Genomic DNA, 27,101 nt, shown 5'->3' on the forward strand with positions numbered 1-27,101 from the left:
TAATAATAATATTAGTCCATTCTGTCAATCGTATTTATTGAGCGCTTACAGTAAGCACTCAATAAATACGATTGATGATGATGATGATGATGTAGAGCACTGTACTAAGCGCTTGGGAAGTCCAAATTGGCAACATATAGAGACGGTCCCTGCCCAACAGTGGGCTCACATGAGGGAGCTCCTTTGCGCGCAAGGTAAGGGGAGTTGGGGCTTCAGGGCCTCTAACTTCGCCAACACAGCTTATTAATAATAATAATAGTATTAGTCCATTCTATCAATCGATCAGTCGTATTTATTGAGCGCATGATGATGATGATGATGTAGAGCACTGTACTAAGCGCTTGGGAAGTCCAAGTTGGCAACATATGGGGACGGTCCCTACCCAACAGTGGGCTCACATGAGAGAGCTCTTCTGCGCACCAGGTAAGGGGAGTTACGGCTTCAGGTCCTCTAACTTCGTCAACACAGTTTATTAATAATGATAATAATAATAATAGTATTAGTCCATTCTATCAATCGTATTTATTGAGCGAGCACTGGACTAAGCGCTTGGGAAGTACAAGTTGGCAACATATAGAGACAGTCCCTGCCCAACAGTGGGCTCACATGAGGGAGCTCCTCTGCGCACAAGGTAAGGGGAGTTGGGGCTTCAGGTCCTCTAACTTCACCAACACAGTTTATTAATAATAATAATAATAATAGTATTAGTCTATTCTATCAATCAATTGTATTTATTGAGCGCTTACCGTGTGCAGAGCACTGGACTAAGCGCTTGGGAAGTCCAAGTTGGCAACATATAGAGACGGTCCCTGCCCAACAGTGGGCTCACAGGAGGGAGCTCCTTTACGCACAAGGTAATGGGAGTTAGGGCTTCAGGTCCTCCAACTTCACCAACACAGTTTATTAATAATAATAATACTAATATTAGTCCATTCAATCAATCGTATTTATTGAGCGCTTACAGTAAGCGCTCAATAAATACGATTGATGATGATGATGATGATGTAGAGCACTGTACTAAGCGCTTGGGAAGTCCAAATTGGCAACATATAGAGACGGTCCCTACCCAACAGTGGGCTCACATGAGGGAGCTCCTCTGCGCACAAGGTAAGGGGAGTTGGGGCTTCAGGTCCTCCAACTTCGCCAACACAGTTTATTAGTAATAATAATAATAATAATAATATTAGTCCATTCTGTCAATCAATCGTATTTATTGAGCGCTTACAGTAAGCGCTCAATAAATACGATTGATGATGATGATGATGATGTAGAGCACTGTACTAAGCGCTTGGGAAGTCCAAATTGGCGACATATGGAGACGGTCCCTACCCAACAGTGGGCTCACATGAGGGAGCTCCTTTGCGCGCAAGGTAAGGGGAGTTGGGGCTTCAGGGCCTCTAACTTCGCCAACACAGTTTATTAATAATAATAATATTACTCCATTCTGTCAGTCAATCAATCGTATTTATTCAGCGCTTACAATAAGCGCTCAATAAATACGATTGATGATGACGATGATGATGTAGAGCACTGTACTAAGCGCTTGGGAAGTCCAAGTTGGCAACATATAGAGACGGTCCCTGCCCAACAGTGGGCTCACATGAGGGAGCTCCTTTGCGCGCAAGGTAAGGGGAGTTGGGGCTTCAGGGCCTCTAACTTCGCCAACACAGTTTATTAATAATAATAATATTACTCCATTCTGTCAGTCAATCAATCGTATTTATTGAGCGCTTACAGTAAGCGCTCAATAAATACGATTGATGATGATGATGATGATGTAGAGCACTGTACTAAGCGCTTGGGAAGTCCAAATTGGCAACATACAGAGACGGTCCCTGCCCAACAGTGGGCTCACCTGAGGGAGCTCCTCTGCGCGCAAGGTAAGGGGAGTTGGGGCTTCAGGTCCTCTAACTTCGCCAACACTGTTTATTAATAATAATAATAATAATATTAGTCCATTCTGTCAATCAATCAATTGTATTTATTGAGCGCTCACTGTGTGCAGAGCACTGGACTAAGCGCTTGGGAAGTACAAATTGGCAACATATAGAGACAGTCCCTGCCCAACAGTGGGCTCATATGCGGGAGCTCCTCTGCGCGCAAGGTAAGGGGAGTTGGGGCTTCAGGTCCTCGAACTTTGCCAACACTGTTTATTAATAATAATAATAATAATAATATTAGTCCATTTTGTCAATCAATCAATCGTATTTATTGAGCGCTTACAGTAAGCGCTCAATAAATACGATTGATGATGATGATGTAGAGCACTGTACTAAGCGCTTGGGAAGTCCAAATTGGCAACATACAGAGACAGTCCCTGCCCAACAGTGGGCTCACATGAGGGAGCTCCTCGGCGCGCAAGGTAAGGGGAGTTGGGGCTTCAGGGCCTCTAACTTCGCCAACACAGTTTATTAGTAATAATAATAATAATAATAATAGTATTAGTCCATTCTATCAATCAGTCGTGTTTATTGAGCATTTACTGTGTGCAGAGCACTGTGCTAAGCGCTTGGGAAGTACAAATTGGCAACATATAGAGACAGTCCCTGCCCAACAGTGGGCTCACATGAGGGAGCTCCTCTGCACGCACAGTAAGGGGAGTTGGGGCTTCAGGTCCTCTAACTTCGCCAACACAGTTTATTAATAATAATAATAATATTAGTCCATTCTATCAGTCAGTTGTATTTTTTGAGCGCCTACTGTGTGCAGAGCACTGGACTAAGCGCTTGGGAAGTCCAACATATAGAGACGGTCCCGACCCAACAGTGGGCTCACAGTCTAAAAGGGGGAGACAGAGAACAAAACCAAACTTACTAACAAAATAAATAGAATAGATATGTACAAGTAAAGTAAATAAATGGAGTAATAAATGTGTACAAACATATATACAAATACATATACATATTCTAGACTGTGAGCCCGCTGTTGGGTAGGGACCGTCTCTATATGCTGCGAACTTGGACTTCCCAGGCGCTTAGTACAGTGCTCTGCACACGGTAAGCACTCAATAAATACGATTGAATGAATAATAGTAATAATGATGGTACTGTATCCGCCTCTTCTCCGAACTCCCTCCCCCTTGTCTCTCCCCACTTCAAGTCCGTCTGGACTACTGCACTAGCCTTCTCTCTGATCTCCCATCCTCGTGTCTCTCTCCACTTCAATCCATACTTCATGCTGCTGCCCGGATCATCTTTGTCCAGAAACGCTCTGGACATATTACTCCCCTCCTCAAAAACCTCCAATGGCTACCGATCAATCTGCGCATCAGGCAGAAACTCCTCACCCTGGGCTTCCAGGCTGTCCATCACCTCGCCCCCTCCTACCTCACCTCCCTTCTCTCCTTCTACTGCCCAGCCCGCACCCTCCGCTCCTCCACCGCTAATCTCCTCACTGTACCTCGCTCTCGCCTGTCCCGCCATCGACCCCCGGCCCATGTCATCCCCCGGGCCTGGAATGCCCTCCCTCTGCCCATCCGCCAAGCTAGCTCTCTTCCTCCCTTCAAGGCCCTGCTGAGAGCTCACCTCCTCCAGGAGGCCTTCCCAGACTGAGCCCCTTCTTTTCTCTCCCCCTCGTCCCCCTCTCCATCCCCCCGTCTTACCTCCTTCCCTTCCCCACAGCACCTGTATATATGGATATATGGTTGTACATATTTATTACTCTATTTATTTATTTATTTATTTATTTATTTTACTTGTACATTTCTATCCTACTTATTTTATTTTGTTGGTATGTTTGGTTCTGTTCTCTGTCTCCCCCTTGTAGACTGTGAGCCCACTGTAGGGTAGGGACTGTCTCTATGTGATGCCAATTTGTACTTCCCAAGCGCTTAGTACAGTGCTCTGCACATAGTAAGCGCTCAATAAATACGATTGATTGATTGATTGATTCAATCCCTACTTCAATCAATCAATCAATCAATCATATTTATTGAGCACTTACTGTGTGCAGAGCACTGGACTAAGCGCTTGGGAATTACAAGTTGGCGACATATAGAGACAGTCCCTACCCAACAGTGGGCTCACAGTCTAAAAGGGGGAGACAGAGAACAAAACCAAACATACTAACAAAATAAAATAAATAGAATAGGTATGTACAAGTAAATAAATAGAGTAATAAATATGTACAAATATATATATATATATATACACACACATATATACGTATTCTAGACTGTGAACCCGCTGTTGGGTAGGGACCGTCTCTATATGCTGCCAACTTGGACTTCCCAAGCGCTTAGTATAGTGCTGTGCACACAGTAAGCACTCAATAAATACGATTGAATGAATAATAATAATAATGATGGTACTGTATCAGCCTCCTCTCCGAACTCCCATCCTCTTGTCTCTCCTCACTTCAGTCCCTACTTCACGCTGCTGCCCGGATTGTCTTTGTCCAGAAACGCTCTGGGCATGTTACTCCCTCCTCAAAAATCTCTGGTGGCTACCAATCAATCTGCGCATCAGGCAGAAACTCCTCACCTTGGCCTTCAGGGCTGTCCATCCCCTCGCCCCCTCCTACCTCACCTCCCTTCTCTCCTTCTCCAGCCCAGCCCGCACCTTCCGCTCCTCTGCCGCTAATCTCCTCACCGTTAGGCCTCGTTCTCGCCTGTCCCGCCATTGACCCCCGGCCCACGTCATCCCCCGGGCCTGGAATGCCCTCCCTCTGCCCATCCGCCAAGCTAGCTCTCTTCCTCCCTTCAAGGCCCTACTGAGAGCTCACCTCCTCCAGGAGGCCTTCCCACACTGAGCCCCCTCCTTCCTCTCCCCCTCCTCCCCCTCTCCATCCCCCCGCCTTACCTCCTTCCCTTCCCCACAGCACCTGTATATCTGTATATATGTTTGTACATATTTATTACTCTATTTATCTTACTTGTACATATCTATTCTATTTATTTTATTTTGTTAATATGTTTGGTTTTGCTCTCTGTCTCCCCCTTCTAGACTGTGAGCCCACTGTTGGGTAGGGACTGTCTCTATATGTTGCCAACTTGTGCTTCCCAAGCGCTTAGTCCAGTGCTCTGCACACAGTAAGCACTCAATAAATACGATTGATTGATTGATTATTTGTTGAGCGCTTACTATGTGCAAAGCACTGGTCTAAGCGCCGGGGGGTGGGGGATACAAGGTGATCAGGTTGTCCCACCTGGGGCTCACAGGCTTAATCCCCATTTTACAATGAGGGAACTGAGGCACAGAGAAGTGAAGTGACTTGCCCAAAGTCACACAGCTAACAAGTGGCGGAGCCGGGATTAGAACCCATGACCTCAGACTCTCAAGCCTGTGCTCTTTCCATTGAGCCATGCTGCTTCTCTAAGGAGGGAAAGGAGGGGAGACATAAGCTGTCCTCCAGACGTAGCCTGGGGGTCCCTCTCCCACCACCCCCCGAGACTTCACAGACTTTCCCCCCCATCCTTCTGTGCACCCCACATCCTAATTCCCCATAACAAAAACCCTTTCGGCTCAGCTTCCCACCCTGTGCCTCCACCGGACCCCCTCACCCAAATTGGCCCGAAGGGAAGGATGAGTGGATTGTGGTCCCGTGGCCCCTGGCACTCAGGGAATCTCTCCGCCAGGATGACGAGGCCCGGACGCCCACTTGCCGCTGACTGCCCGGGGCTCCAGGGCCCACGGGACCCGGGGTGAGTCAGGAGGGCCACTCCCCCCAGAGATAAGCAGCGCTCCTGACCTACATTCCCCTGGCAAAGCCCTGCTGGTAAGCGTAGGAGGTGCTCAGATAGCTCCCGACCTCTCCAGTTCCTCCATCCTGCCTCAGTTCCCCCGGCCACCCCCCGGGTCTGCAGACCCCAGAATGGGTCCGGGGAAGGCAAGGCAGCAAAGTGGGGGCCAGCCAAGCCTGGCCCGACTGAATCAGATGGCGCCCTGGGCCCTCCACCCTGCCAAGCCAGCCCCCTGACTCAAGCCCTAGCTCAGAAAGGGCTCCCACCTCTCTTCAGCTGAGGTGGGAAGAGTAGCTCCAAACCCCACGACCCTTGGGTTGACCCAGGGTGCGATTGGTGGGGAGACAAGAGACAGGCACGGTGGGGATGTGGGAAAAGGGGCCAATAGGATCAGTCAGAAAGGCGGAGGACACAAGGGAAAGACAGTGGGAAGCAGGGTGGTCTAGTGGAAAGAGCACAGGACCTGGATTTTAATCCCGGCCCCACCATTTGTCTGCCGTGTGACCTTGGACAGATCACTTCTCTGGCCCTCAGCTACCTCACCTGCAAAGATTGTAAGCCCCGTGTTGGACATGGACTGTATCCAATGTGATTACCTTGTATCTACCCCAGTACAGTACAATGCCTGGCACATAGTAAGTGCTGGACAGTTACCATTTTAAATAATAATTATGGTTATTTGTGAAGCGCTTACATGTGTCAAGCACTCCACTAAACGCTGGGGTAGAGATGAGATAATCAGGGCCCACATAGGGCTCACAGTCTAAATAGGAGGGAGAACAGGCAATGAATCTTCATTTTGCAGACTAGAGAGCTGAGGCACAGAACAATGAAGTGACTTGACCAAGGTCATGCAGAAGACAAAGTGGCAGGGCTGGGGTTAGAAACCAGGTCTTCTGAATCCCAAGCCTGTGCTCTTTCCTCTAGACCACACTGCTTCAAGAGCAAGACAGACCAAGGCGGGAGGCGGCATACCGTGATCCAGGGGTGAGCCACCCACCAGGTAAGTTGGAGCTGCCAATCCCCCACATGCCTTTCCCATAGGTAGCGGCCACATTGCCTCCTAGAGAAATAAGGGATTGGTGAATGTAGGCGCTAAGAATCCTGCTGAAGCACAAGGGGTTAACAGGAGAAGGAAGCCAGTGCTCCCTCAACCCAAGGGATAGATGACAGTGTCTCCCCTCCCAGGCATTTCTCCATCTAAGGCCGTCAGTCAGCTTCTCCCAAGCCCCCCCCCCCCCCTTTCTTTGCGGGATACCTGCCACCCGTCACCTTCCAGAAGGGAACAAAAGTCAGGGAGAGGAGAGGTGAGATGCCTGGTTGTTGAGTCTTCCCCATTCCTGTACAGAGCCCAGAGCCTGAGTGAGGGGGAAGCTGGGACTTTATTTACAGTTCCCTGGGACGCCCCGCGGGGGAGGGGCCGTCATTATTGCTTTTGGGTTATTGCCATGAGGAGAATGCCTGCCCTCCCCCACCGCCAGGCCGGGCAGTGTCCAGTATCCCAAGTAACGCCACCATCCACTTCCCGTGAAGTCCTGCCGTGCTTCCTTCAGCCGCGCTGGCTTCACCAAGCCACTTCCTGCCAGGTCCCTGAGTCCCGAACACGTCAGGATTCACTTCCCGTTAGGCAGAGGGCCGTTCTCCAGGCCCCCCGGTGAATTCCCATCCACTTCCTGTTCGGCCACACCACACTTAAGCGTCACAAAAATAAAACCCCCAGCTATTTCGTACGTATCCTCCTCGCTCTCGGTGTCCCACGCCACTGAGCGGTTCACATCTCGTAGGGTTAGGATCGCTTCCTGAGTTCCCCGGTGATGTCCAGATCCCCTTCCTGGTACTCCGAGCCCCGCTCGCGGGGTTCCAGCCATCCGTTTTCCTGTCGGGCCCCTCCTTACTTCCTGCGGCGACTCCAGTTGGCGCCTTCTTGGCTCTTAGTCGACTGGGCCACTTCTTACCGGTCCAGTTTTCTTGTCGCCGGAGGCAGGGATGGGCAGTGAGTCAGGAGGGGTAGGGAGGGGGGGGTATCGGTCCCGTAGCTCATGCCCGGGAGAAGCGATGCGGCCGAGGAGGAAGGGGTGGGCAGGGTAGACGGGTACTACTCTCTCTTCCCCCAGCCCCGCTGCGGTGGAATATGGCTATTTGGTCATGCGTTAGGCAGCCGCGGAGGACGGGGCTCCTTTGTGGGTGGGGCCAGCCCAGAGCACAGAGGGGCTTGGGGCACCAGGGCAGGCGCAGGGGGGCCAGAGCAGGGGAAAGGGCCAAGTGGGATAAGGCCCTGGCTGTGGTCTTCTTACGCCGGGGACTATTTCTTGGAGTGCGGTTTGTTCCCCAGGAGCCCGTCGATTTCCAGCACCGTCTGGGGGGTCAGCTGACCGAGAACCTGGTGGGAGCAGGGATTGGAGATCGGAAGACCCCGGGCTTGAGGGAGAGGGGAAAGCTCGGAGTGAAAAGAATCCCGCGGCCTAGGAGTCAGAGGACCCGAGGTTTAAATCCCAGCCGGCCTCTTGCCCGCTGTGTGACCTCGGGAAAGTCACTTCGCTTCTCGAGGCCTCCATTTCCCCATCAGTAAAATGGGGATCCAGTGTCTGTTCTCCCTTCTCCTTAGACTGTGAGCCCCATGGGGGACAGAGAGCGTGTCTGATCTGATGATGTATCTACCGCAGGGCGTGCCACATAGTAAGCACTGAACAAATACCGCAATTATTGTCATTGTTGCTATTATTATTATCCTTAATAATAATAAAAACACCTGGGGTCCCAAGGGGAGAAAGGCCTAGGCAGCAGAGGTCCTGGGATCCTAGAGGGGATGGGGCAGGGCCTCTCGTTCCCACCTCACCTGCAGGGCTCCCAAATTCTCCAACAGTTGCTCCTCACTGGAGACCCCCAGGAGGACAGAACTAACCCCCTCGCTGCGGAGACACCAGGCTAGTAGGGAGCAGAGAGGGAGAAAAAAAAGGGAGGGTCAACGAGTGTTCAGACACCCCTTCCCCTCCCCAAGATCTTGCCATCTCAACCCCGCCAAGGGCAGAGTGAGAAATTTCTACGTGGTGCCTTGTGGCCCCGGGGAGGGCAGCACTAGGGAAATGGGACAACAGGACAGGGCGACTTAGGGGGCAAAGGCCGAGGAGGGCTTGAGAAGGGAACAAGGTACGCCTGGGGAGAGGGTTGGAGTTAGGAAACTGTAGTGGGGCGAGCAGGGATCCTCGGGGAATGGGTGAGGTGGAGGGGGGTGATTTATAGAGATGGGAAAATGTTGGGGGTGGCAGACCGCGGCAGGGAGCGAGAGCCTCACCAATTGCCAGTTGGGCCACGGTGCAGTGGAGCCGCTGAGCAATGGGCAGCAGGTCCATGACCTTGGCCTGCTGCTTCTTCCCGTCCTCACTCAGCACCTTGTCCTTCAGCCACTGGTAACCCTGAGGGGGGTGGTGGGGAGAGGAGCCCAGGGATCCCGCTGTCCATCTCCCCAAAGATACCCAAGCACCCCGCCGTCCCCATCCCTCCCCCCCCGGCCTCCCAGCTCCCTTCAGGAAGTGGAATCCATCCTCTCCCCCAGCCCTATCACCTTAATGGCGGCTCGGCAGGTTTCTGGGACTCTCCCGTCGTACTTGCCGGTGATGAGGCCACAGGCCAGAGGGGACCAGGTGACAGAGCCCACACCTGAAGGCGGGGGAGAGGACGGGGGGTGGGGGGATGGAAGATGGGGGCGGGGGTTGGAGAGGGGACATGAGGCAGGGGCGAGAGGGGACGGGGCCTGGGAGATGGAGCTGAAGGGAGGGGACGGGCTGGAGGAGAAAGAGCAGGGGGAGAGGGGTGGGGGTGGGAGAGGGGTCAGAGCAAAAAGACAAGGACAGAAGGGTGAGGCGGGAGGGGATATGACGCGCCTGAAGGGAGAAGGCCAGGAGAGAGGGCCAAGGTGGTATCTACTAAGCGCTTCCTATATGCCGGGCACTGTACTAAGCGCTGGGGTAGATACAAGGTCATCAGCTTGGACACAGTCCCTGCCCTACAGGGGAATCCCAGTCTAAGTGGGAGAGACGGAGGAGGAGGAGAAGAAGAGGAGAAGAAAGGAGTGAGAGGAGAAGAGGAGGAGAGAGGAAAAAGAGGAGAAGAACGAGGAGGGCTGAGGCTGGAGAGAAGCTCAGGAGGGGCCTGAGAGATGGGAGAGGGACAGAGTGCAGGACAGGTCTGGAGGGAGGAACCTGGGGAGGGTTGGAGAGGGGTACCCAGCGGGAAAGGATTGGTGTGAGGTATGAGGAGATGGGGCTCGGAAGGGTTGGTGCACAGAGCAGCATCGATGGGCATGAGGGATAGGACCAGGGCAGGCTACAGGGGCATGGAGCTGAAGATGGAGGTGGGGGCTGGGTCACAGTCTCACCAATCTTGTGGTAGAGTTCGGGCAGCTGGGTTTCCACCTTGTCCCTCTGGAAGAGGTGATACTCGGCCTGCTCACACACCGGCGGGATCAGGTTGAACTGGCGGGCGACGGAATAGGCTTCCTGGGGGCGAGGAAACAAGCATCGTAATCACTGTGGGATTTGTTAAGCGCTTACTATGGGCCAAGCACCGTGCGACCGTGCGAAGCGTTCAAGGGGCTGCAAGATAATCAGGTCGGTTGGTCCCTGTCCCCTCCCAGGGCTCACGGTCGAAGCGGAGGTAGGAGCACAGGGATTGAATCTTCAGTTTACAGATGGGGAAACTGAGGCCCGGAGAAGTGAAGTGACATGCCTGAGGACACGCAGCAGGCAGGCAGCACAGCCGGGATTAGGACCCAGGTCCTCTGATGCCCAGGTTCAGGCTCTTTCTACTAGGCTATACTGCTTCTCTTTGATCCTGTTGACTCTCTGAGGGTGCCAATCCCCTCATCCTTCTCATTGCAATCCCAGGGGTCCCCTAACTTTCCTGCCGCGGCCCCTCAGCCTGGTGGCACCATTATGACCAGCATCCCCCCACCCCCGGCCCCCAAATCTCCCCTCTCCTCAGGCTTTGTCTCTTCTCACTTTTTCCAACTCAAATTTCCCAGTGACCCCTGTTCTTGCTCCCACTTAAGACTGTGAGCCTCATATAGGACAGGGACTGTGTCCGACCTAATTGACTTGTATCTACCCCAGCACTTAGAACAGTGTTTGATACATAGTAAGCGTTTAACAAGTACCATAAGATAAAACAAACCCCAGTGGGCCCCTCCCTTGCCCTCCCCCTGCCCCACCCTCGCCAAGCCTGCTGCTCCACCCTCCAGGTCCCGGCTCTCCTCGGGGACTCGGGTGTTGGTTCCCCTGCCCCCGACCCCCATTCCGGCCCAAAGTCTCCCCTTACCATGATTTCCGCGGCCCCCCAGCGGGACGTCCCCCAGTAGAGCGCCAGGCCCTGGTTGATGACATAGGTCATGGCCCGGACGATCTCTGCAGAGGAGAGAGAAGGGGAAGGGCAAAGAGGCTGGTGGTCTTCCTGACTCCCGAGGACGAAGGGGCCGGGGGTCTCCCTGACTCCCAGGACCTGGAGTCATGGCTCGCTAGCTGGGATCTGGAGCCAGGGAGACCACCGGCCCCTTCGTCCTCGGGAGTCAGGAAGACCACCAGCCTTTTTGCCCTTCCTCTGCAGAGATCGTCTGGGCCAACCTAACCAGGCTGGACACAGTCCAGGGCCCACACGGGACTCACAGTCTTAATCCCCATTTTAGAGATGAGGAAACGGAGGCACAGAGAAATGACATGACTTGCCCAAAGTCACCCGGTAGACAAGTGGTGGAGCCTGGATTAGAACCCAGGCCTGAGTTCTATCTACTAGGATATGGGCTCCTCTCATCAGGACCATGGGATTGGGGAGGGGTAGATCAGGAAGAGTCAGGGCAGGGGTGGGTATCTCCTTGCTGATTGACTGGTGGAGTGGCCATGGCTGAGGGCTGGCAGTGTTCCTGGGGGCCTCACCCTCCATTGGGCTGTTGGGATCAGAGCGATTGGCAAAGACAATGTCCACGTAGCTGAGCTGGAGTCTCTCCAGGGAACCCCGGAGTCCTGGATGGAGGAGAAGTGGGGGTTCGGTTAATGGGGAAGGACCCAGATACCCCAGAATTCTCCCAAGTCAATCAATCGTATTTATTGAGCGCTAACTGTGTATAAAGCACTGGACTAAGCACTTGGGAGAGTACAATATAACAGAGGGGGTAGATAAGTTCCTTGCCACAACGAGCTTACAGTCTAGGGAGGGGGACAGAGACATTAATATCAATAAATTAATTAGGGATAGGGATGTAAGAGCTGTGCTTCAGTCAATCAATTGATCATATTTATGGAGCGCTTACTGTGTACTGAGCATCATCATCATCAATTGTATTTATTGAGCGCTTACTATGTGCAGAGCACTGTACTAAGCGCTTGGGAAGTACAAATTGGCAACATAAGCCCTTGGAAGAGGACAGTATAAAAGAGTCGGTAGACACATTTCCTGCCCACAACAAGCTTAACAGTCCAGAGTGAATATAAATAAATAAATGATGGCTATGGACATAATCAATCAATTGTATTTATTGAGCACTTACTGTGTGCAGAGCATGGTACTAAGCGCTTGGGAAGTACAAGTTGGCAACATACAGAGAAAGTCCCTACCCAACAGTGGGCTCACAGTCTAATATATAATGTAATATATAATGTAAGCACTCAATAAATACCATTCATTCACTGACTGAGCTAGGGCAAGAAAGGGAAGAAGAATATAGACTGTATTCATTCATTCATTCATTCAATCATATTTATTGAGCGCTTACTGTGTGCAGAGCACTGTACTAAGCGCTTGGGAAGCACAATTTGTCAACATATAGAAATGGTCCCCACCCAACAGTGGGCTCACAGTCTAGAAGGGGGAGACTGTAGACACTAAGCTCTCTGTGAGCAGGGAACGTGTCCGCTAACTCTCGTAGGGGACTCTCCCAAGGGCTTAGTACAGTGCTCCACACAGAGTAAGCACTCAATAAATACCACCGATTGAACGAAGAAGAAAATGGGGAGAAGGAAGAGGAGAATGATGATAATAGCAGGACTTAATAATCAATCATGAAATGATATTTATTGAGAGCTAACTCCGTGCTTTGGGGCTGATGGAGGGGTGAATAAAGGGAGCAAATCAGGGTGAGTCCCAAGCAGGGCTGTCCCCATCCTCTCCCCAGCCTCCACCTCCCTCTCTGCTTCCCTCAATTCCCCCCCCCCCCTGGTTTATGGCCTCCTCCTACCCCCACCGTGCCCTCTCACCCTCGATGATGTGCTTTCGGCTCAGGCCCCTCTCCGTCTCCGCCCTGCAGAGAACAGAAAGCCATCAGCCTGGTCTTTCCCAGGTCAGACAGCCGGGGGTTTGGTTTCTGATGGCGGCGGCAGGGCCCTGGGAGGGAAAGGGTGCTGCTAGTTTTGGCCTGCATCTCCCAGTTCAGGATGTACCCGTTCCCAACAGCCCTAACTTATCCCTCTGCTACGCTGACTCTCCCTCTAGAACCCTCTCCTTGCTCTCATCCTTGAAAGTATCCAAATCTGGTCTCAGTCAGGTGCAGGGAAACCAGGGTGTGTGCGGGTAGGCAGAGGAGACCAAGGGATCTTGGGGGGAGATAGGGGACTGAGCCCCTGACTTTCCATTCCCCCTGCTGCCCCCCAGAAAATCCCACCATAGTCCCTCCCATCACCCGCCAAACCCAAACCCCACATCACCCCACAGCCCCCTGTTTGCTTAGTGGTCCTTGTTATACCCTTCTATGTGCCAGGCACTGTGGTAAGTGCTGGGGAGATGCAAGCTAAGCAGGTTGGACACAGTCCCTGCCCACATGGGGCTCACAGTCCAAGTTGGAGGGAAGGAGGATTTAATCTTCATCTTACAGATGAAGAGAAGTGAAGTAACTTGCCCAAGGTCACACACCAAGCAAATGGCAGAGCTGGAATTAGCACCCAAATCCTCTGACTCCAGGGCCCCGGGCTGTTTCCAATAGACGGTAGCGTTCCTACCCCTGCCCCTCCCAATCCCCAAGGTGGTTCCTTCTTCCCCCAAAGCAGACACTCACTGGCCGCCCCAGAAGATCTTGGTGGTGACAATATAGCTGGATCTCCTGAAGGGGAAGAAAAAATGGCATCACCTCACCGCAGCCCACTCCACCACAGCCCCCTCACCACAACTACCTCTACCACGGCCCCCTCCACCACAGGCCTGTCCACCGCAGCCCCCTCATTGCAACTCCCTCCATCGCAGCCCCCTCACCGCAGTCCCCTCAGAGCAGTCCCTTCACCACAGCCCACCTCATCAATCAATCAATCAATCGTATTTATTGAGCACTTACTGTGTGCAGAGCACTGTTTTAAGCGCTTGGGAAGTACAAGTTGGCAACATATAGAGACAGTCCCTACCCAACAGTAGGCTCACAGTCTAGAAGGTGGGCTCACATCGCGACTCCCTCCATGGCAGCCTCCTCACCACAGGCCTGTCCACCGCAGCCCCCTCATTGCAGCTCCCTCCATGGCAGCCCCCTCACCACAGTCCCCTCAGAGCAGTCCCTTCACCACAGCCCACCTCATCAATCAATCAATCGTATTTATTGAGCACTTACTGTGTGCAGAGCACTGTACTAAGCGCTTGGGAAGTACAAGTTGACAACATATAGAGACAGTCCCTACCCAACAGTGGGCTAACAGTCTAGAAGGTGGGCTCATATCACGACTCCCTCCATGGCAGCCTCCTCACCATGGGCCTGTCCACCACAGCCCCCTCATTGCAACTCCCTCCATGGCAGCCCCCTCACTGCAGACCTGTCCATCACAGCCCCCTCACCACAGTCCCCTCAGAGCAGTCCCTTCACCACAGCCCACCTCATCAATCAATCAATCGTATTTATTGAGCACTTACTGTGTGCAGAGCACTGTTCTAAGCGCTTGGGAAGTACAAGTTGGCAACATATAGAGACAGTCCCTACCCAACAGTGGGCTCACAGTCTAGAAGGTGGGCTCACATCGCGACTCCCTCCATGGCAGCCTGCTCACCACGGGCCTGTCCACCGCAGCCCCCTCATTGCAACTCCCTCCATGGCAGCCCCCTCACTGCAGACCTGTCCATCGCAGCCACCTCACCGCAGTCCCCTCAGAGCAGTCCCTTCACCACAGCCCACCTCATCAATCAATCGTATTTATTGAGCACTTACTGTGTGCAGAGCACTGTTCTAAGCGCTTGGGAAGTACAAGTTGGCAACATATAGAGACAGTCCCTACCCAACAGTGGGCTCACAGTCTAGAAGGTGGGCTCACATCGCGACTCCCTCCATGGCAGCCTCCTCGCCACAGGCCTGTCCACCGCAGCCCCCTCATTGCAGCTCCCTCCATGGCAGCCCCCTCACCACAGTCCCCTCAGAGCAGTCCCTTCACCACAGCCCACCTCATCAATCAATCAATCAATCAATCGTATTTATTGAGCACTTACTGTGTGCAGAGCACTGTTCTAAGCGCTTGGGAAGTACAAGTTGGCAACATATAGAGACAGTCCCTACCCAACAGTGGGCTCACAGCCTAGAAGGTGGGCTCACATCGCGACTCCCTCCATGGCAGCCCCCTCACCACAGGCCTGTCCACCGCAGCCCCCTCATTGCAACTCCCTCCATGGCAGCCCCCTCACTGCAGTCCCCTCAGAGCAGTCCCTTCACCACAGCCCACCTCATCGCGACTCCCTCCATGGCAGCCCCCTCACCACAGGCCTGTCCACCGCAGCCCCCTCATTGCAACTCCCTCCATCGCAGCCCCCTCACCACAGGCCTGTCCATCGCAGCCCCCTCAGAGCAGCCCCTTCACCACAGCCCACCTCATCGCGACCCCCTCCATGGCAGCCCCCTCACCCCACTGTATATATGTTGGTACGTATTTATTACTCTATTTTGTTTGTGCATATTTATTCTATTTATTTTATTTTGTTAATGTGTTTCGTTGTCCGTTTCCCCCTTCTGGACTGTGAGCCCGCTGTTGGGTAGGGACCGTCTTTCTATGTTGCCGACTTGTACTTCCCAAGCGCTTAGTACAGTGCTCTGCACACAGTAAGCGCTCAATAAATACGAATGAATGAATGAATGAATGAATGAATGAATGAATGAACTCCACCACAGCCCCAATTCTCTCCTCGGCCCAGCAGCGCCCCCTGCCGGTGACTGGAGGTTGATCGGGACATCTCTTGAACCAAGGGTGCCGAGGGGACCGTAATTGTGGTATTTACTAAGCGCCTACTTTTTTTAAAAAAAAAAATGGTATTCGTTAAGCGCTTTCTAAGTGCCAGGTACTTTACTGAGCGCTGGGGTAGATCCAAGCTACTCAGGTTGGACCCAGTCCCACATGGAGCTCACCGTCTTAATCCCCGTTTTACAGATGAGGGAACTGAGGCAGAGAGAAGTTAAGTGACTTGCCTAAGGTCAAACAGCAGACAGGCGGCAGAGCCAGGATTAGAACCCAGGCTCTTCTGACTGAGTGGGCACTACCCACTAAGCCACATTGCATTTCTAGCGCTAGGGTATACAATCGTATTTATTGAGCGCTTACTGTGTGCAGGGCACTGTACTAAGCGCTTGGGAAGTACAAGTTGGCAGCATATAGAGACGGTCCCTACCCAACAGCGGGCTCACAGTCTAGAAGATCATCAATCAATCAATCAATCAATCGTATTTATTGAGCGCTTACTGTATGCAGAGCACTGTACTAAGCACTTGGGAAGTACAAGTTGGCAACATATAGAGACGGTCCCTACCCAACAGCGGGCTCACAGTCTAGAAGATCATCAATCAATCAATCAATCGTATTTATTGAGCGCTTACTGTATGCAGAGCACTGTACTAAGCACTTGGGAAGTACAAGTTGGCAACATATAGAGACGATCCCTACCCAACACTGGGCTCACAGTCTAGAAGGGGGAGACAGAGAACAAAACAAAACATATTAACAAAATAAAATAAATAGAATAGATATGTACAAGTTAAATAAATAGAGTAATAAATACGTACAAACATATATACATATATACAGGTGCTGTGGGGAAGGGAAGGAGGTAAGGCGAGGGGGGGGGGGGGATGGAGAGGGGGAGGAGCAGATCATCAGGTCAGGCACAGTCTTTGTCCCGCAGGAAGAGTAGAGTCTAAGCGGGAGGGAACACAGGTATTTAATCCTCATTTTAAAAATGAGATCATCAGGTCAGGCACAGTCTTTGTCCCGCAGGAAGTGTAGAGTCTAAGGGGGAGGGAACACAGGTATTTAATCCTCATTTTAAAAATGAGGAAATTTAGGCACAGAGAATGAATAATTGTGGTATTTGAGAAGCAGCGTGGCTCAGTGGAAAGAACCCAGGCTTCGGAGTCAGAGGTCAAATCCTGGCTCCGCCAATTGTCAGCTGCTTGACTTTGGGCAAGTCACTTAACTTCTCTGTGCCTCAGTTACCTCATCTGTGAAATGGGGATTAAGACTGTGAGCCCCCTGTGGAACAACCTGATCACCTTGTAACCTCCCCAGAGCTTGGAACAGTGCTTTGCACGTAGTAAGCGCTTAATAAATACTATAAAAAAAGTGCTTACTATGTGCCAGGTCAGACAGAGTCCCTGTCTTACCTGGAGCACACAGTGTAAGTGGGAGAGAACACAGGTATTAAGTCCTCATTTTACAGATGAGGACATTGAGGCACAGAGAATAAATAATTGTGGTATTTGCTAAGCGCTTAATACATGCTAAGCACTTTATTATTATTATTATTATTACTGTATTTGTTAAGCACTTACTATGTGCCAACCACTAACTGCTGGGGTAGAGACAAGATAATCAGGTTAGACACAGTCCCCGTCCCCACATGGGGCTCCCTGTCTAAGGAAGTTAAGTGACTTGTCCACGGTCACTCTGTTCTAGACTGTAAGCTCATCTCTAGTCAGTAAGCTCGTTGTGGGCGGGGAATGTGTCTGTTTATTGTTATATTGTCCTCTCCCAAGGGCTTAGTACAGTGCTTTGCACACAGTAAGCACTCAAAAAATTCGATCGAGTGACTGAATGAAAATCATACTGCAGGCAAGTGGATTAAAACTCAGGTCCCCGACTTCCGGACGATGGCTTTTGTCACTGTGCCACACCCCTCCTTTCACGAGGGTGTTTTCACTGGGAACCCCAGCCCCCCAGCCGTCCCCCTCCCCCAGGACCAGCCCCCTCACCTCCAGCCTTTGTTCTTCAGGATATTTCCCAGCGTCCTTTCCGCCCTAGAAGGACCGGGGGAGAGGAAGGATGGAAAGTTGGAGAGGAGGAGAGGCCTTTACCCCCTCTGACCCTCTCCTCAAGGTTATCGCGGCCCCAAGCCCCGTCCCAGCCAGATCCACATGCTGACTCTGGCCCAAGCAACTAGAGGGTGAGTTGCCCCAGAGGCTGCTGGAAAATAGGATACCGCCTGCGGGCGGGCTACGGGTGGGTGGAGAATTGGGGTGAAGGGCCCAGGGAAGGGAATGGGGAGCACGATGGACTCTTGGAATCCGACAGCTGGCAGGGCAGCATCCCCCCAAGGGCATCTGAGCCCTTGAGGGGGCTTCCCTCGCCCTCCGATCCTTCCCCACGGCAGCCCCAGGGAGTCCCGTACTTCCCTGCCGCGTACACCTCGGCCGTGTCGAACAGATTCACCCCGTTCTCGTAAGCAACAGTCATCACGTTCTCGGCCATCTGCCCCGCAGGGAAGGAAGGGAGGGAAAAGAGAGAGAGAGGGAGAGAGCGAGAAGGAAGTTAGCGGCTTGTTTGCTTGTAATGGTTTTCATGGTATTTGTTAAGCCCTTACTATGTGCCAGGCACTGTACTAAGTGCTGGAGTACAGATGAGGGATCTGAGGCACAGAGAATAATAATAATAATAATAATGGCATTTATTAAGCGCTTGCTACGTGCCAAGCACTGTTCTAAGCGCTGGGGAGGATACAAGGTGATCAGGTTGTCCCACATGGGGCCCACAGTCTTCATCCCCATTTTACAGATGAGGGAACTGAGGCACAGAGAAGTTAAGTGAGTTGCCCGAGGTCACACAGCTGACAAGTGGCGGAGGCGGGATTAGAACCCACGACCTCTGACTCCCAAGCCCGGGCTCTTTCCACTGAGGCACGTTACTTGTTTTGTTTTTTTGTCCGTCTCCCCCTTCTAGACTGTGAGCCCGTTGTTGGGTAGGGACTGTCTCTATATGTTGCCGATTTGTCCTTCCCAAGCGCTTAGTACAGTGCTCTGCACACGGTAAGCGCTCAAGAAATACGATTGAATGAATGAATGAATGGGTAGATACAGGCTGATTAGGTTGGACACGGTCCCTGTCCCACATGGTGCTCACAGCCTTCATCCCCATTTTACACTTGAGGGAACTAAGGCAGGCTCTCTATAACCCAACCCCATCCTTTTTCCCAATCCCCTCCAGAGGCGACTTCTCGCTCCTCCAAGCAGCGTAGCCCAGTGAATAGAGCACGGTCCTGGGGGTCAGAAGGACCTAGGTTCTAATTCCGGCTCCGTCACTTGTCTGCTGGGTGACCTTAGGCAAGTCACTTCATTTCTCTGGGCCACAGATGTCTCATCTGCAAAACGGGGATCGAAACAGTGAGCCCCTTGTGAGACAGGGACTTGTCCAAACTGATTAGCTTGTACTTACCCCAGTGCTATTCCAGTGCCTGACACATAGTAAGTGCTTAACAAATACCAAAGTCATCATCTCCAACCGAACCAAACCGGCCCCAGCTCCCTTGGGCTCAAAGCAGCCCCTCCGTATCTCCCATTTTCCCCTCAAGCCCGGTCCCACCCCTCTCCTCACAACCAACACTCTTCACGGCAGATCCCACCACGGCCAGACCCTCCCCAGGTCAGTCCCCCTGCCACCCCCCTCCAGGACTTGGCTTCCCGGCCCGCGGCCCCAGCCTGTCTCCCGGAGCTGTTTTTACCTCATCGGAGATTTGGGAACCAAAGGTGACCCAGGTGCCTGCAGAAACAAGCCAGGAGTGAGGCCCAGGTCCATTTGGAAAATGGTATTTAAGCGCTTCCTATGTACCAGAAGTCCAGAGCCTCCTCTCCCCAAGGGAGTGGGATCCCCCTTAGAGCACCTGCTCCCTGGTACCCCGAGAACCTCCCCCCACTGCTCCCCTTAAACTCACCAAGGCCGAGGCAGGAGACCCGGAGACCAGATTTTCCCAAGTTCCTGTGTGGCACAAAGCTGAGAAGTCAGAGTTGGGCTGGAGGAGAAGGGCGGGGGGCAGTAGGGGAGGCTTTGCAGTTTTTCTTCCTTTCCCCAGGACCACCCTCTTCCCCCTCCTCCCTCCCTCAATCAGTGGTGTTTACTGAGCACTGACTGTGTGCAAAACACTGGGCTGAGTGCTTGGGAGAGTACGAGTTGGTAAACACATTCCCTGCCCACAAGGAGCTTACAGTCTGGAGGAGAAGCATGGCCTAGTGGAAAGAGCACAGGTCTGAGAGTCAAAGGACCTAGGTTCTAATTCCAGCTCCACCGCTTTGTCTGCTGTGTGACCTTGGGTAAGTCACTTCACTTCTCTGGGCCTCAGTGCCCTCATCTGCAAAACGGGGATTCAGTAGCTGTTCTCCCACCTATTTAGACTGTGAGTCCCGTGTGGGTCCTGATTATCCTGCACTGACCCTGGTGCTTAGTACAATGCTTGGCATATAGTAAGTCATTATTAGTATCATTATAATCAATTACTGTTATTATTATTATTTTAGAGGGGGAGACAGACACTGAAATAAATTATGGATATAATTTGTATATCCCTCCCTCAGCTCAGCGATACCCCCACGCAGCGAGATCCATGGAAATCCAACCTGGAGAAGAGAAGCCAAAATTAGGGTCACTCCTGATTTCAGTTAATCCCCCAGCCTGGTTTCTGGTAGGCCTGCCTCTTCAATCAATCGATCAATCGTATTTATTGAGCGCTTACTGTGTGCAGACCACTGTACTGAGCGCTTGGGAAGTACAAGTTGGCAACATATAGAGACAGTCCCTACCCAACAGTGGGCTCACAGTCTAGAAGGGGGAGACAGAGAACAAAACCAAACATATTAACAAAATAAAATAAATAGAATAGGTATGTACAAGTAAAATAGAGTAATAAATATGTGCAAACATATATACATATATACAGGTGCTGTGGGGAAGGGAAGGAGGTAAGACGGTGGGGATGGAGAGGGGGATGAGGGGGAGAGGAAGGAGGGGGCAAGCAATGCAATCTTCAAGCAAGCAATCTTCAAGCAATCCAGATAATTTTTTAAGGAGCTACTGAGTGGAGAGCATTGTACAAAGAACTTGGGGAGTTTACAATCTAATAGGGAGCTCTTTTGAGGAGTTTCCACACCTGCCAAATGTTTATTTCCGTCCTTAATCCAGATGGTCTTGGCTTGGCCACCTCTGGCCTGGGGTGGGGTGGGGGGAGTGTCTCTGTCTCTTTCGATCAATCAATCACTCGTATTTATTGAGCATTTACTGTGTGCAGGGTGTGGGCAGGGAATGTGTCTACCAACTGTGTTGTACTGTACTCTCCAAGCACTTAGGAAAGTGCTGTGCACACAGTAATCACTCAATCAAGTACCATGATTGATTGATTTGACTGAAAGGGATAAGGCATAGGCAGCTCGGGAACAAGGGTCAGAATTTCCCATAAACCTTCATTCCTACCTTAGGATGACAGAAAGAAAGGTTGGGAGAGGGCTCTGTCCACTGTTCAAGGGGGAATCAGTCAATCTTATTTAATGAGGACTTACTGTGTGCAGAGCACTGTTCTAGCTGTTTGGGAGAGTCCACTATAACAACAGAGTTGGCAGGCACGTTCCCTGCCCACAGTAAGCTTACAGTCTAGAGGGGGAGACAGACAATAATATAAAGAAATCAATGACGGATGTGGCCATAAGTGCTGTGGGGCCGAGGGAGGGGTGAATGAGGGGAGCAAATCCAAGTGCAAGGGCCAAAGAAGAGGCAAAGGGGAAGCTGAAAGCACGAAGGCCGCTCAGTACAGTGCCAATGGGAACCTAAGCGTTCCACTCTACAAGTTCTAGGTGACCTCGCTTCTTCATTCCTGCCCCCTACCAACTCGACGCAGGCTTCCCCGTTGCTCCGTGACCTCGCTTCTCCATTCCTGCCCCCTACCAACTCGACGCAGCCTTCCCCGTTGCTCCGTGACCTCGCTTCTCCATTCCTTTCCCCTACCAACTCAACGCAGGCTTCCCCATTGCTCCGTGACCTCGCTTCTCCATTCCTTTCCCCTGCCAACTCAACGCAGGCTTCCCTGTTGCTCCGTGACCTCGCTTCTCCATTCCTGCCCGCTACCAACTCGACGCAGGCTTCCCCGTTGCTCCCTATCAGTCAACTGATTGTATTTAATGAGCGCTTACTGTGTGCAGACCACTGGACTGTGTTGGGGAGAGAACAATACAACGGACACATTCCCTGCCCAAACCGAGGAGGAGAGTTAAGCCTACTACGCGTACTGTCCCCTGAGGCACCTGCTGCTTATGGGTAGCAGGCTTCCCGGGAGGCTGATGGAAAATGTGGCACTAGGGCCTAAGCCAGCAAGTCATTATTAAAATATGGGAGCCAGTTGGGGAATGGCCCCCGGGAGGGCGGGGGAACAATGGAGGAGAGGCCCGGGAATTAATTTCATCGCCAAGCTACCAGTTGGCTGAGGTTCGGGGCTCCTGGGCTCCAGCTGGCGTCTCTCTCCCCAGAGGAGAGAGGGGCCCCCTAAAAGTGTATCGGGTTAACCACAGGGGTGGGTGGAGGCGGTTAAATCAATTCAAAGTGGAACGGGTTGGTAGAGCACCGTGAAATGCCCGGGAGAAGCAGAATAGTCTAGTGGATAGAGCACAGGGCCGGGAGTCAGAAGCAGCGTGGCTCAGTTGAAACAGCCCGGGCTCTGGAGTCAGAGGTAATGGGTTCAAATCCTGTCTCTGCCAATTGTCAGCTGTGTGAATTTGGGCAAGTCACTTCACTTCTCTGGGCCTCAGTTACCTCATCTGTAAAAACAAAATGGGGATGAAGACTGTAAGCCCCCCCCCCACCCGTGATCTGATCACCTTGTAACCTCCCCAGCGCTTAGAACAGTGCTTTGCACATAGTAAGCACTTAATAAATGCCATTATTATTATTATTCCTGCTCGCTGCTTGTCTGCTGTGCCACCTTAGGCAAGTCACTTCACTCCTCTGGGCCTCAGTTACCTCATCTATAAAATTGGGATGAAGACTGGGAGCCCCAGGTGGGGCAGGGACTGGGTCCAACCGGATTTGCCTGTATCCACCCCGGTGCTTAGTACAGTGTCAGGCACATAGTAAGCACTGAACACAGTTATTATTATTATTATCTGGATAAGATCGGGCCCTGTGAGGGGGTGGGAGTGATGAGATGAGGCACCCGTGATGGCAGGGGGGAGTAAGGTTGGACTCCTCTTGCAGCCAGAGGTGAAGGCATGTCTCTTCCAAGAGGCTTTCCCTGACTCTCATTTCCTCTTCTCCCACTCCCTTCTGTATCACCCCGATTAGCTTCCTTTATCCACAGCCTCACAGCACGTATGTCCGTGTCTGTCATTTATTTATATTCACATCTGTGCACTCTAGACTACACACTCGTTGTGGGAAGGAAATATGTCTGATTATATTGTTGAATTGGACTCTCACGGTTGCTTAGTACTGTGCTCTACACACAGTAAGCACTCAATAAATACGACTGATTGGGACCACTCTCCCCATCTTCAAAGCTTTTCTCCACCGGGAAACTTTCCCAGACTAAGCTCTGCCCCCTGTGCCCCATTTCCCACCCCATAAGCACTTAGTTGCCCCCCCCCCCCACTAAATTTATTCAGTTCAGTCATATTTATTGAGCACTTACTGTTTGCAAAGCACTATACTAAGCACTTGGGAGAGGACAATACAACAATAAACAGACCCATTCCCTGCCCATGAGCTTACAATGTAGAGAATGCCCATATCCATATACTCAGTAGCTCTAATCCGTAATTAATTGTAATGTTTATCTCCCCCGGTTGGGCTGTCAGCTCCTTGTGGTCAGGGATCACATCACTGTAATTTCTCAAACGCTTAGCATAGTGCTCTTTGCTTTTATCTACCCCAGCGCTTAGTACAGTGCCTGACACGGTAAGCACAATTATTATTATCTGCACAAAGTGCTCATTGTTTGATTGAGGGGAACCCCACAGGCCCCCAGAGCTGAGCAGCAGGAATGCGGGCTGTTGTTTCCCTAACTGCTGTGGAATCAATCAGTCGTATTTATTGAGCGCTTACTGTGTGCAGAGCACTGTACTAAGCTCTTGGGAAGTACAGGTTGGCAACATATAGAGTCGGTCCCTACCCAACAGTGGGCTCACAGTCTAGAAGGGGGAGACAGAGAACAAAAACCAAACATATTAACAAACTAAAATGAATGCCCCCCCACCCCCACCATCCTTCCCACCCTCCATCCCACCCCCTTTACCCCCGACCTAGGGTGGCCTGGGGCTGACTGAGTGTCCAGTACACTGGATGTGGAGTGGCTTTGGGGATGAACTTGTTTCATGGCACACTGCCAGGAGGTCCCGGATCCAGGCAGCTCTGCTCAACACCAACCCTCTCCCCCCGCCCCGAAAAAAAGCATCCGATTTGCAAGAATTCCAACTGGAATGGGCCATCTGCCACTTATTCTTTTACCTCTTCCGCCTTATATCCTCTCCTGATGTTAATCTGGGGGGGGGGGGGCGGGGGAAGGAGCTGAATTGGATAGGATTGGATATATGTTGCCAATTTGTACTTCCCAAGCGCTTAGTACAGTGCTCTGCACATAGTAAGCGCTCAATAAATACGATTGATGATGATGATGTTTGGATAGGACCCCCTCCCTCCTCCAATCAAACCCCCAAGTCTGTTCTGGTCTCCCTCTCTCCCGCATCTCGGGGCCGGGAGCCAACCCCCTGCCAGGCTCTCTCACATCATCACAGGTTTGGGAAGAGCTCCAAGCACCATGACCCTTCCATCTCGGGAACCCAGGTGTCCCACCTCAGTGCACTGATCGGAGAGGGCGGCTGGGGACATTTGGCTGGATGCCCAGAGGTTTCAGGGGCTGACGGTGAGTTTATCCCTCCCCCCTCAGCCCCTGGGGACATCTTACCTCCTTCCCTTCCCCACAGCACCTGTATATATGTATATATGGTTGTACATATTTATTACTCTATTTATTTTACTTGTACATATCTATCCTATTTATTTTATTTTGTTGGTATGTTTGGTTTTGTTCTCTGTCTCCCCCTTTTAGACTGTGAGCCCACTGCTGGGTAGGGACTGTCTCTATGTGATGCCAATTTGTACTTCCCAAGCGCTTAGTACAGTGCTCTGCACATAGTAAGCGCTCAATAAATACGATTGATTGATTGATTAATAAATACGATTGATGATGATGATTAGCGGCTATGAGGCCCGAATCCACTTTTAATTCTCACTCCTCCTTTCCCCCTCATCTTCCAGAGGTGCAGAAACTTCCAGGGGGGATTGCGGGAAGCCTCAGAAGGGATTCCCCCCCTCGGCCCCACTTCACCCATTAATAATTATGGTATTTCAGCTCCAAGGCCATATCTAGGTCAGACCTGCTTGGTAGTCATGGCAATGGCCAGGAGCCCGGGGTCGACCTCCGCTCCCTTCTAAAGCGTTATTTGTTAAGTGCTTCTTACGTCAGGCACTGTACTAAGCACTGGGGTAGATGAAAGCGAATCAGGTTGGACACAATCCGTGTCCCACATGGGGCTCACAGCCCCATTCTGCAGATGAGGGAACTGAGGCCCAGAGAAGTGAAGGGACTGGCCCAAGGTCACCCGGCAGGCAAGCGGCGAAGCCGGGATGAGAACCCAGGCCTGGGCTCTAGCCATTAGGCCGTGCTGCCTCAACGTGAGGGAGCCCTTTTTGGGTTTGGGGTGAGGGGTAGGGATCCGGGGATGGGGCCCTCGGAGATCTGAATTGGACTGGATCCCCACATCCGTTGTCAGGGTCCGGCTTAGGTTTCCCAGGCCCCCCCACATGTTACCTGCATCCCCTCCCCTCCTCACCCCCAAACCCACTCCCACCCCTGTCCCTCCTGTGCTGAGTTGTGCTGGTTTCCCCTCCCAGGAGCCCGGCAGATCCCAGAGGAGAGATGCAGCCCTGGGAAGAGAAAACCCCGAGGGGTAGAAATGCAATTACAGGTGGGACACTGCGACTGAGGGAGCGGGTTACTTGGGGTCTTGGGGAAGTTGAGGGCTGAGTGAAGGGGGAATGGAGGGGGTGGTGTGTGCGTATATGATGATGATGATGGCATTTGTTAAGCGCTTACTATATGCAAAGCACTGTTCTAGGCGCCGGGGGGGGATATAAGGTGATCAGGTTGTCCCGCGTGGGGCTCACAGTCATCACCCCCGTTTTACAGATGAGGGAGCCGAGGCTCCGAGGAGTGAAGTGACTTGCCCAAGGTCACACAGCAGACCCTGAAAAACAGTAAGCGCTCAATAAATACGACTGATTGATTGATGTGGCAGAGTCGGGATTGGAACCCCTGACCTCTGATTCCAAAGCCCGGGCTCTTTCCACTGAGCCACGCTTGTCCCCTGGGAGTTGCGGGGGGGGGGGGCGGAGGGTGCGTGTGTTTGTGTGTGTGTGTGTGTGTGTGTATACACACTTGTCCCCTGGGAGTTGTGTGTGTGTGTGTGTATACATTTGTCCCCTGGGAGTTGTGTGTGTGTGTGTGTGTGTGTGTGTGTGTGTGTGTACTTGTCCCCTGGGAGTTGTGGAGGAGTTGGTTGGTTTAGGAGGGGAATACGGGTCGGTTGGGTCCGCAGGGCTGGGGAGGATGCGGACGGTGCGGCTCTGGTACCCCCGTATCTCTCTCTTTCTCACACGCGCACACACACACACACACACACACACACACACACACACACACACACCCCACATCTCTCACAGACACAGACAGACACACACACACACACACACGAGAGAGCACATCTCACCCCACCTCTGGTCCTACCGGCGGAGGAGGAGGAGGAGGAGGAGGAGGACTGCCGCCGTCCGTACCTGTACTTCATGCCGGTGGCGCGGCCCGTGGTCTCCCTTAGGGGTCCGGAGGCGGTGGGGCCGGGGGCTGCGGGCGGGCGCCCGGACGGCGGGGCGCCGCGGGTCTTGAGGGCGGGGGGCGGCCCGGCGGGGTTGCTGGCGCCCCCCGGCCCGGGCCGCCCCCCGCACAGCCGGTCCTCGCTGCTCCGGCTGCGGAGGTTCTGCTCCGTACAGGCGATGGACACCTGCATGGCGGCGCGGAGGAGGAGGAGGAGGAGGAAGAGGAGGAGAAGAAGAGGAGGAGGAGGAGGAGGAGGGGGCGCCGCCGCATCCGCAGCCCGATCCGCAGCCACCCCGCTCGGCCGCCAGCCCCACTG

At 52.4% G+C, this 27,101-nt stretch overlaps 1 protein-coding gene across 1 annotated transcript; it reads right to left on the reverse strand.

Annotated features, from left to right (window-relative positions):
• Positions 1 to 6,759: 6,759 nt before the first annotated feature.
• On the reverse strand, positions 6,760 to 27,005 carry KCNAB3 (potassium voltage-gated channel subfamily A regulatory beta subunit 3). Its single transcript, XM_038768578.1, has 14 exons — positions 26,746 to 27,005; positions 19,814 to 19,857; positions 19,604 to 19,641; positions 18,278 to 18,357; positions 17,862 to 17,906; positions 13,716 to 13,760; positions 12,922 to 12,965; positions 11,605 to 11,691; positions 10,994 to 11,079; positions 10,056 to 10,176; positions 9,243 to 9,337; positions 8,973 to 9,093; positions 8,517 to 8,605; positions 6,760 to 8,060 (listed from the first exon to the last, which is right to left on the reverse strand). Exons 1-14 carry the CDS (start codon positions 26,973 to 26,975, stop codon positions 7,983 to 7,985), a joined length of 1,203 nt encoding a protein of 400 aa, XP_038624506.1. The 5' UTR covers positions 26,976 to 27,005; the 3' UTR covers positions 6,760 to 7,982.
• Between the last annotated feature and the right edge of the window lie 96 nt (positions 27,006 to 27,101).

The sequence above is a fragment of the Tachyglossus aculeatus genome, chromosome Y4 (genome assembly GCF_015852505.1).
Source record: "Tachyglossus aculeatus isolate mTacAcu1 chromosome Y4, mTacAcu1.pri, whole genome shotgun sequence".
Lineage (NCBI taxonomy): Eukaryota > Metazoa > Chordata > Mammalia > Monotremata > Tachyglossidae > Tachyglossus > Tachyglossus aculeatus.

What these genes read in the sequence shown, in the direction of transcription:
- KCNAB3 (XM_038768578.1), bottom strand. Translation starts at nt 26,975, where the DNA reads ATGCAGGTGTCCATCGCCTGTACGGAGCAGAACCTCCGCAGCCGGAGC. An exon ending in GCCACCGGCATGAAGTACAG is followed by an intron (nt 19,858 to 26,745) that starts GTACGGACGGCG and finishes TGTGCCACACAG; the next exon opens with GAACTTGGGAAAATCTGGTC. An exon ending in CGAACTCTACCACAAGATTG is followed by an intron (nt 9,338 to 10,055) that starts GTGAGACTGTGA and finishes CCCCGCCTTCAG; the next exon opens with GTGTGGGCTCTGTCACCTGG.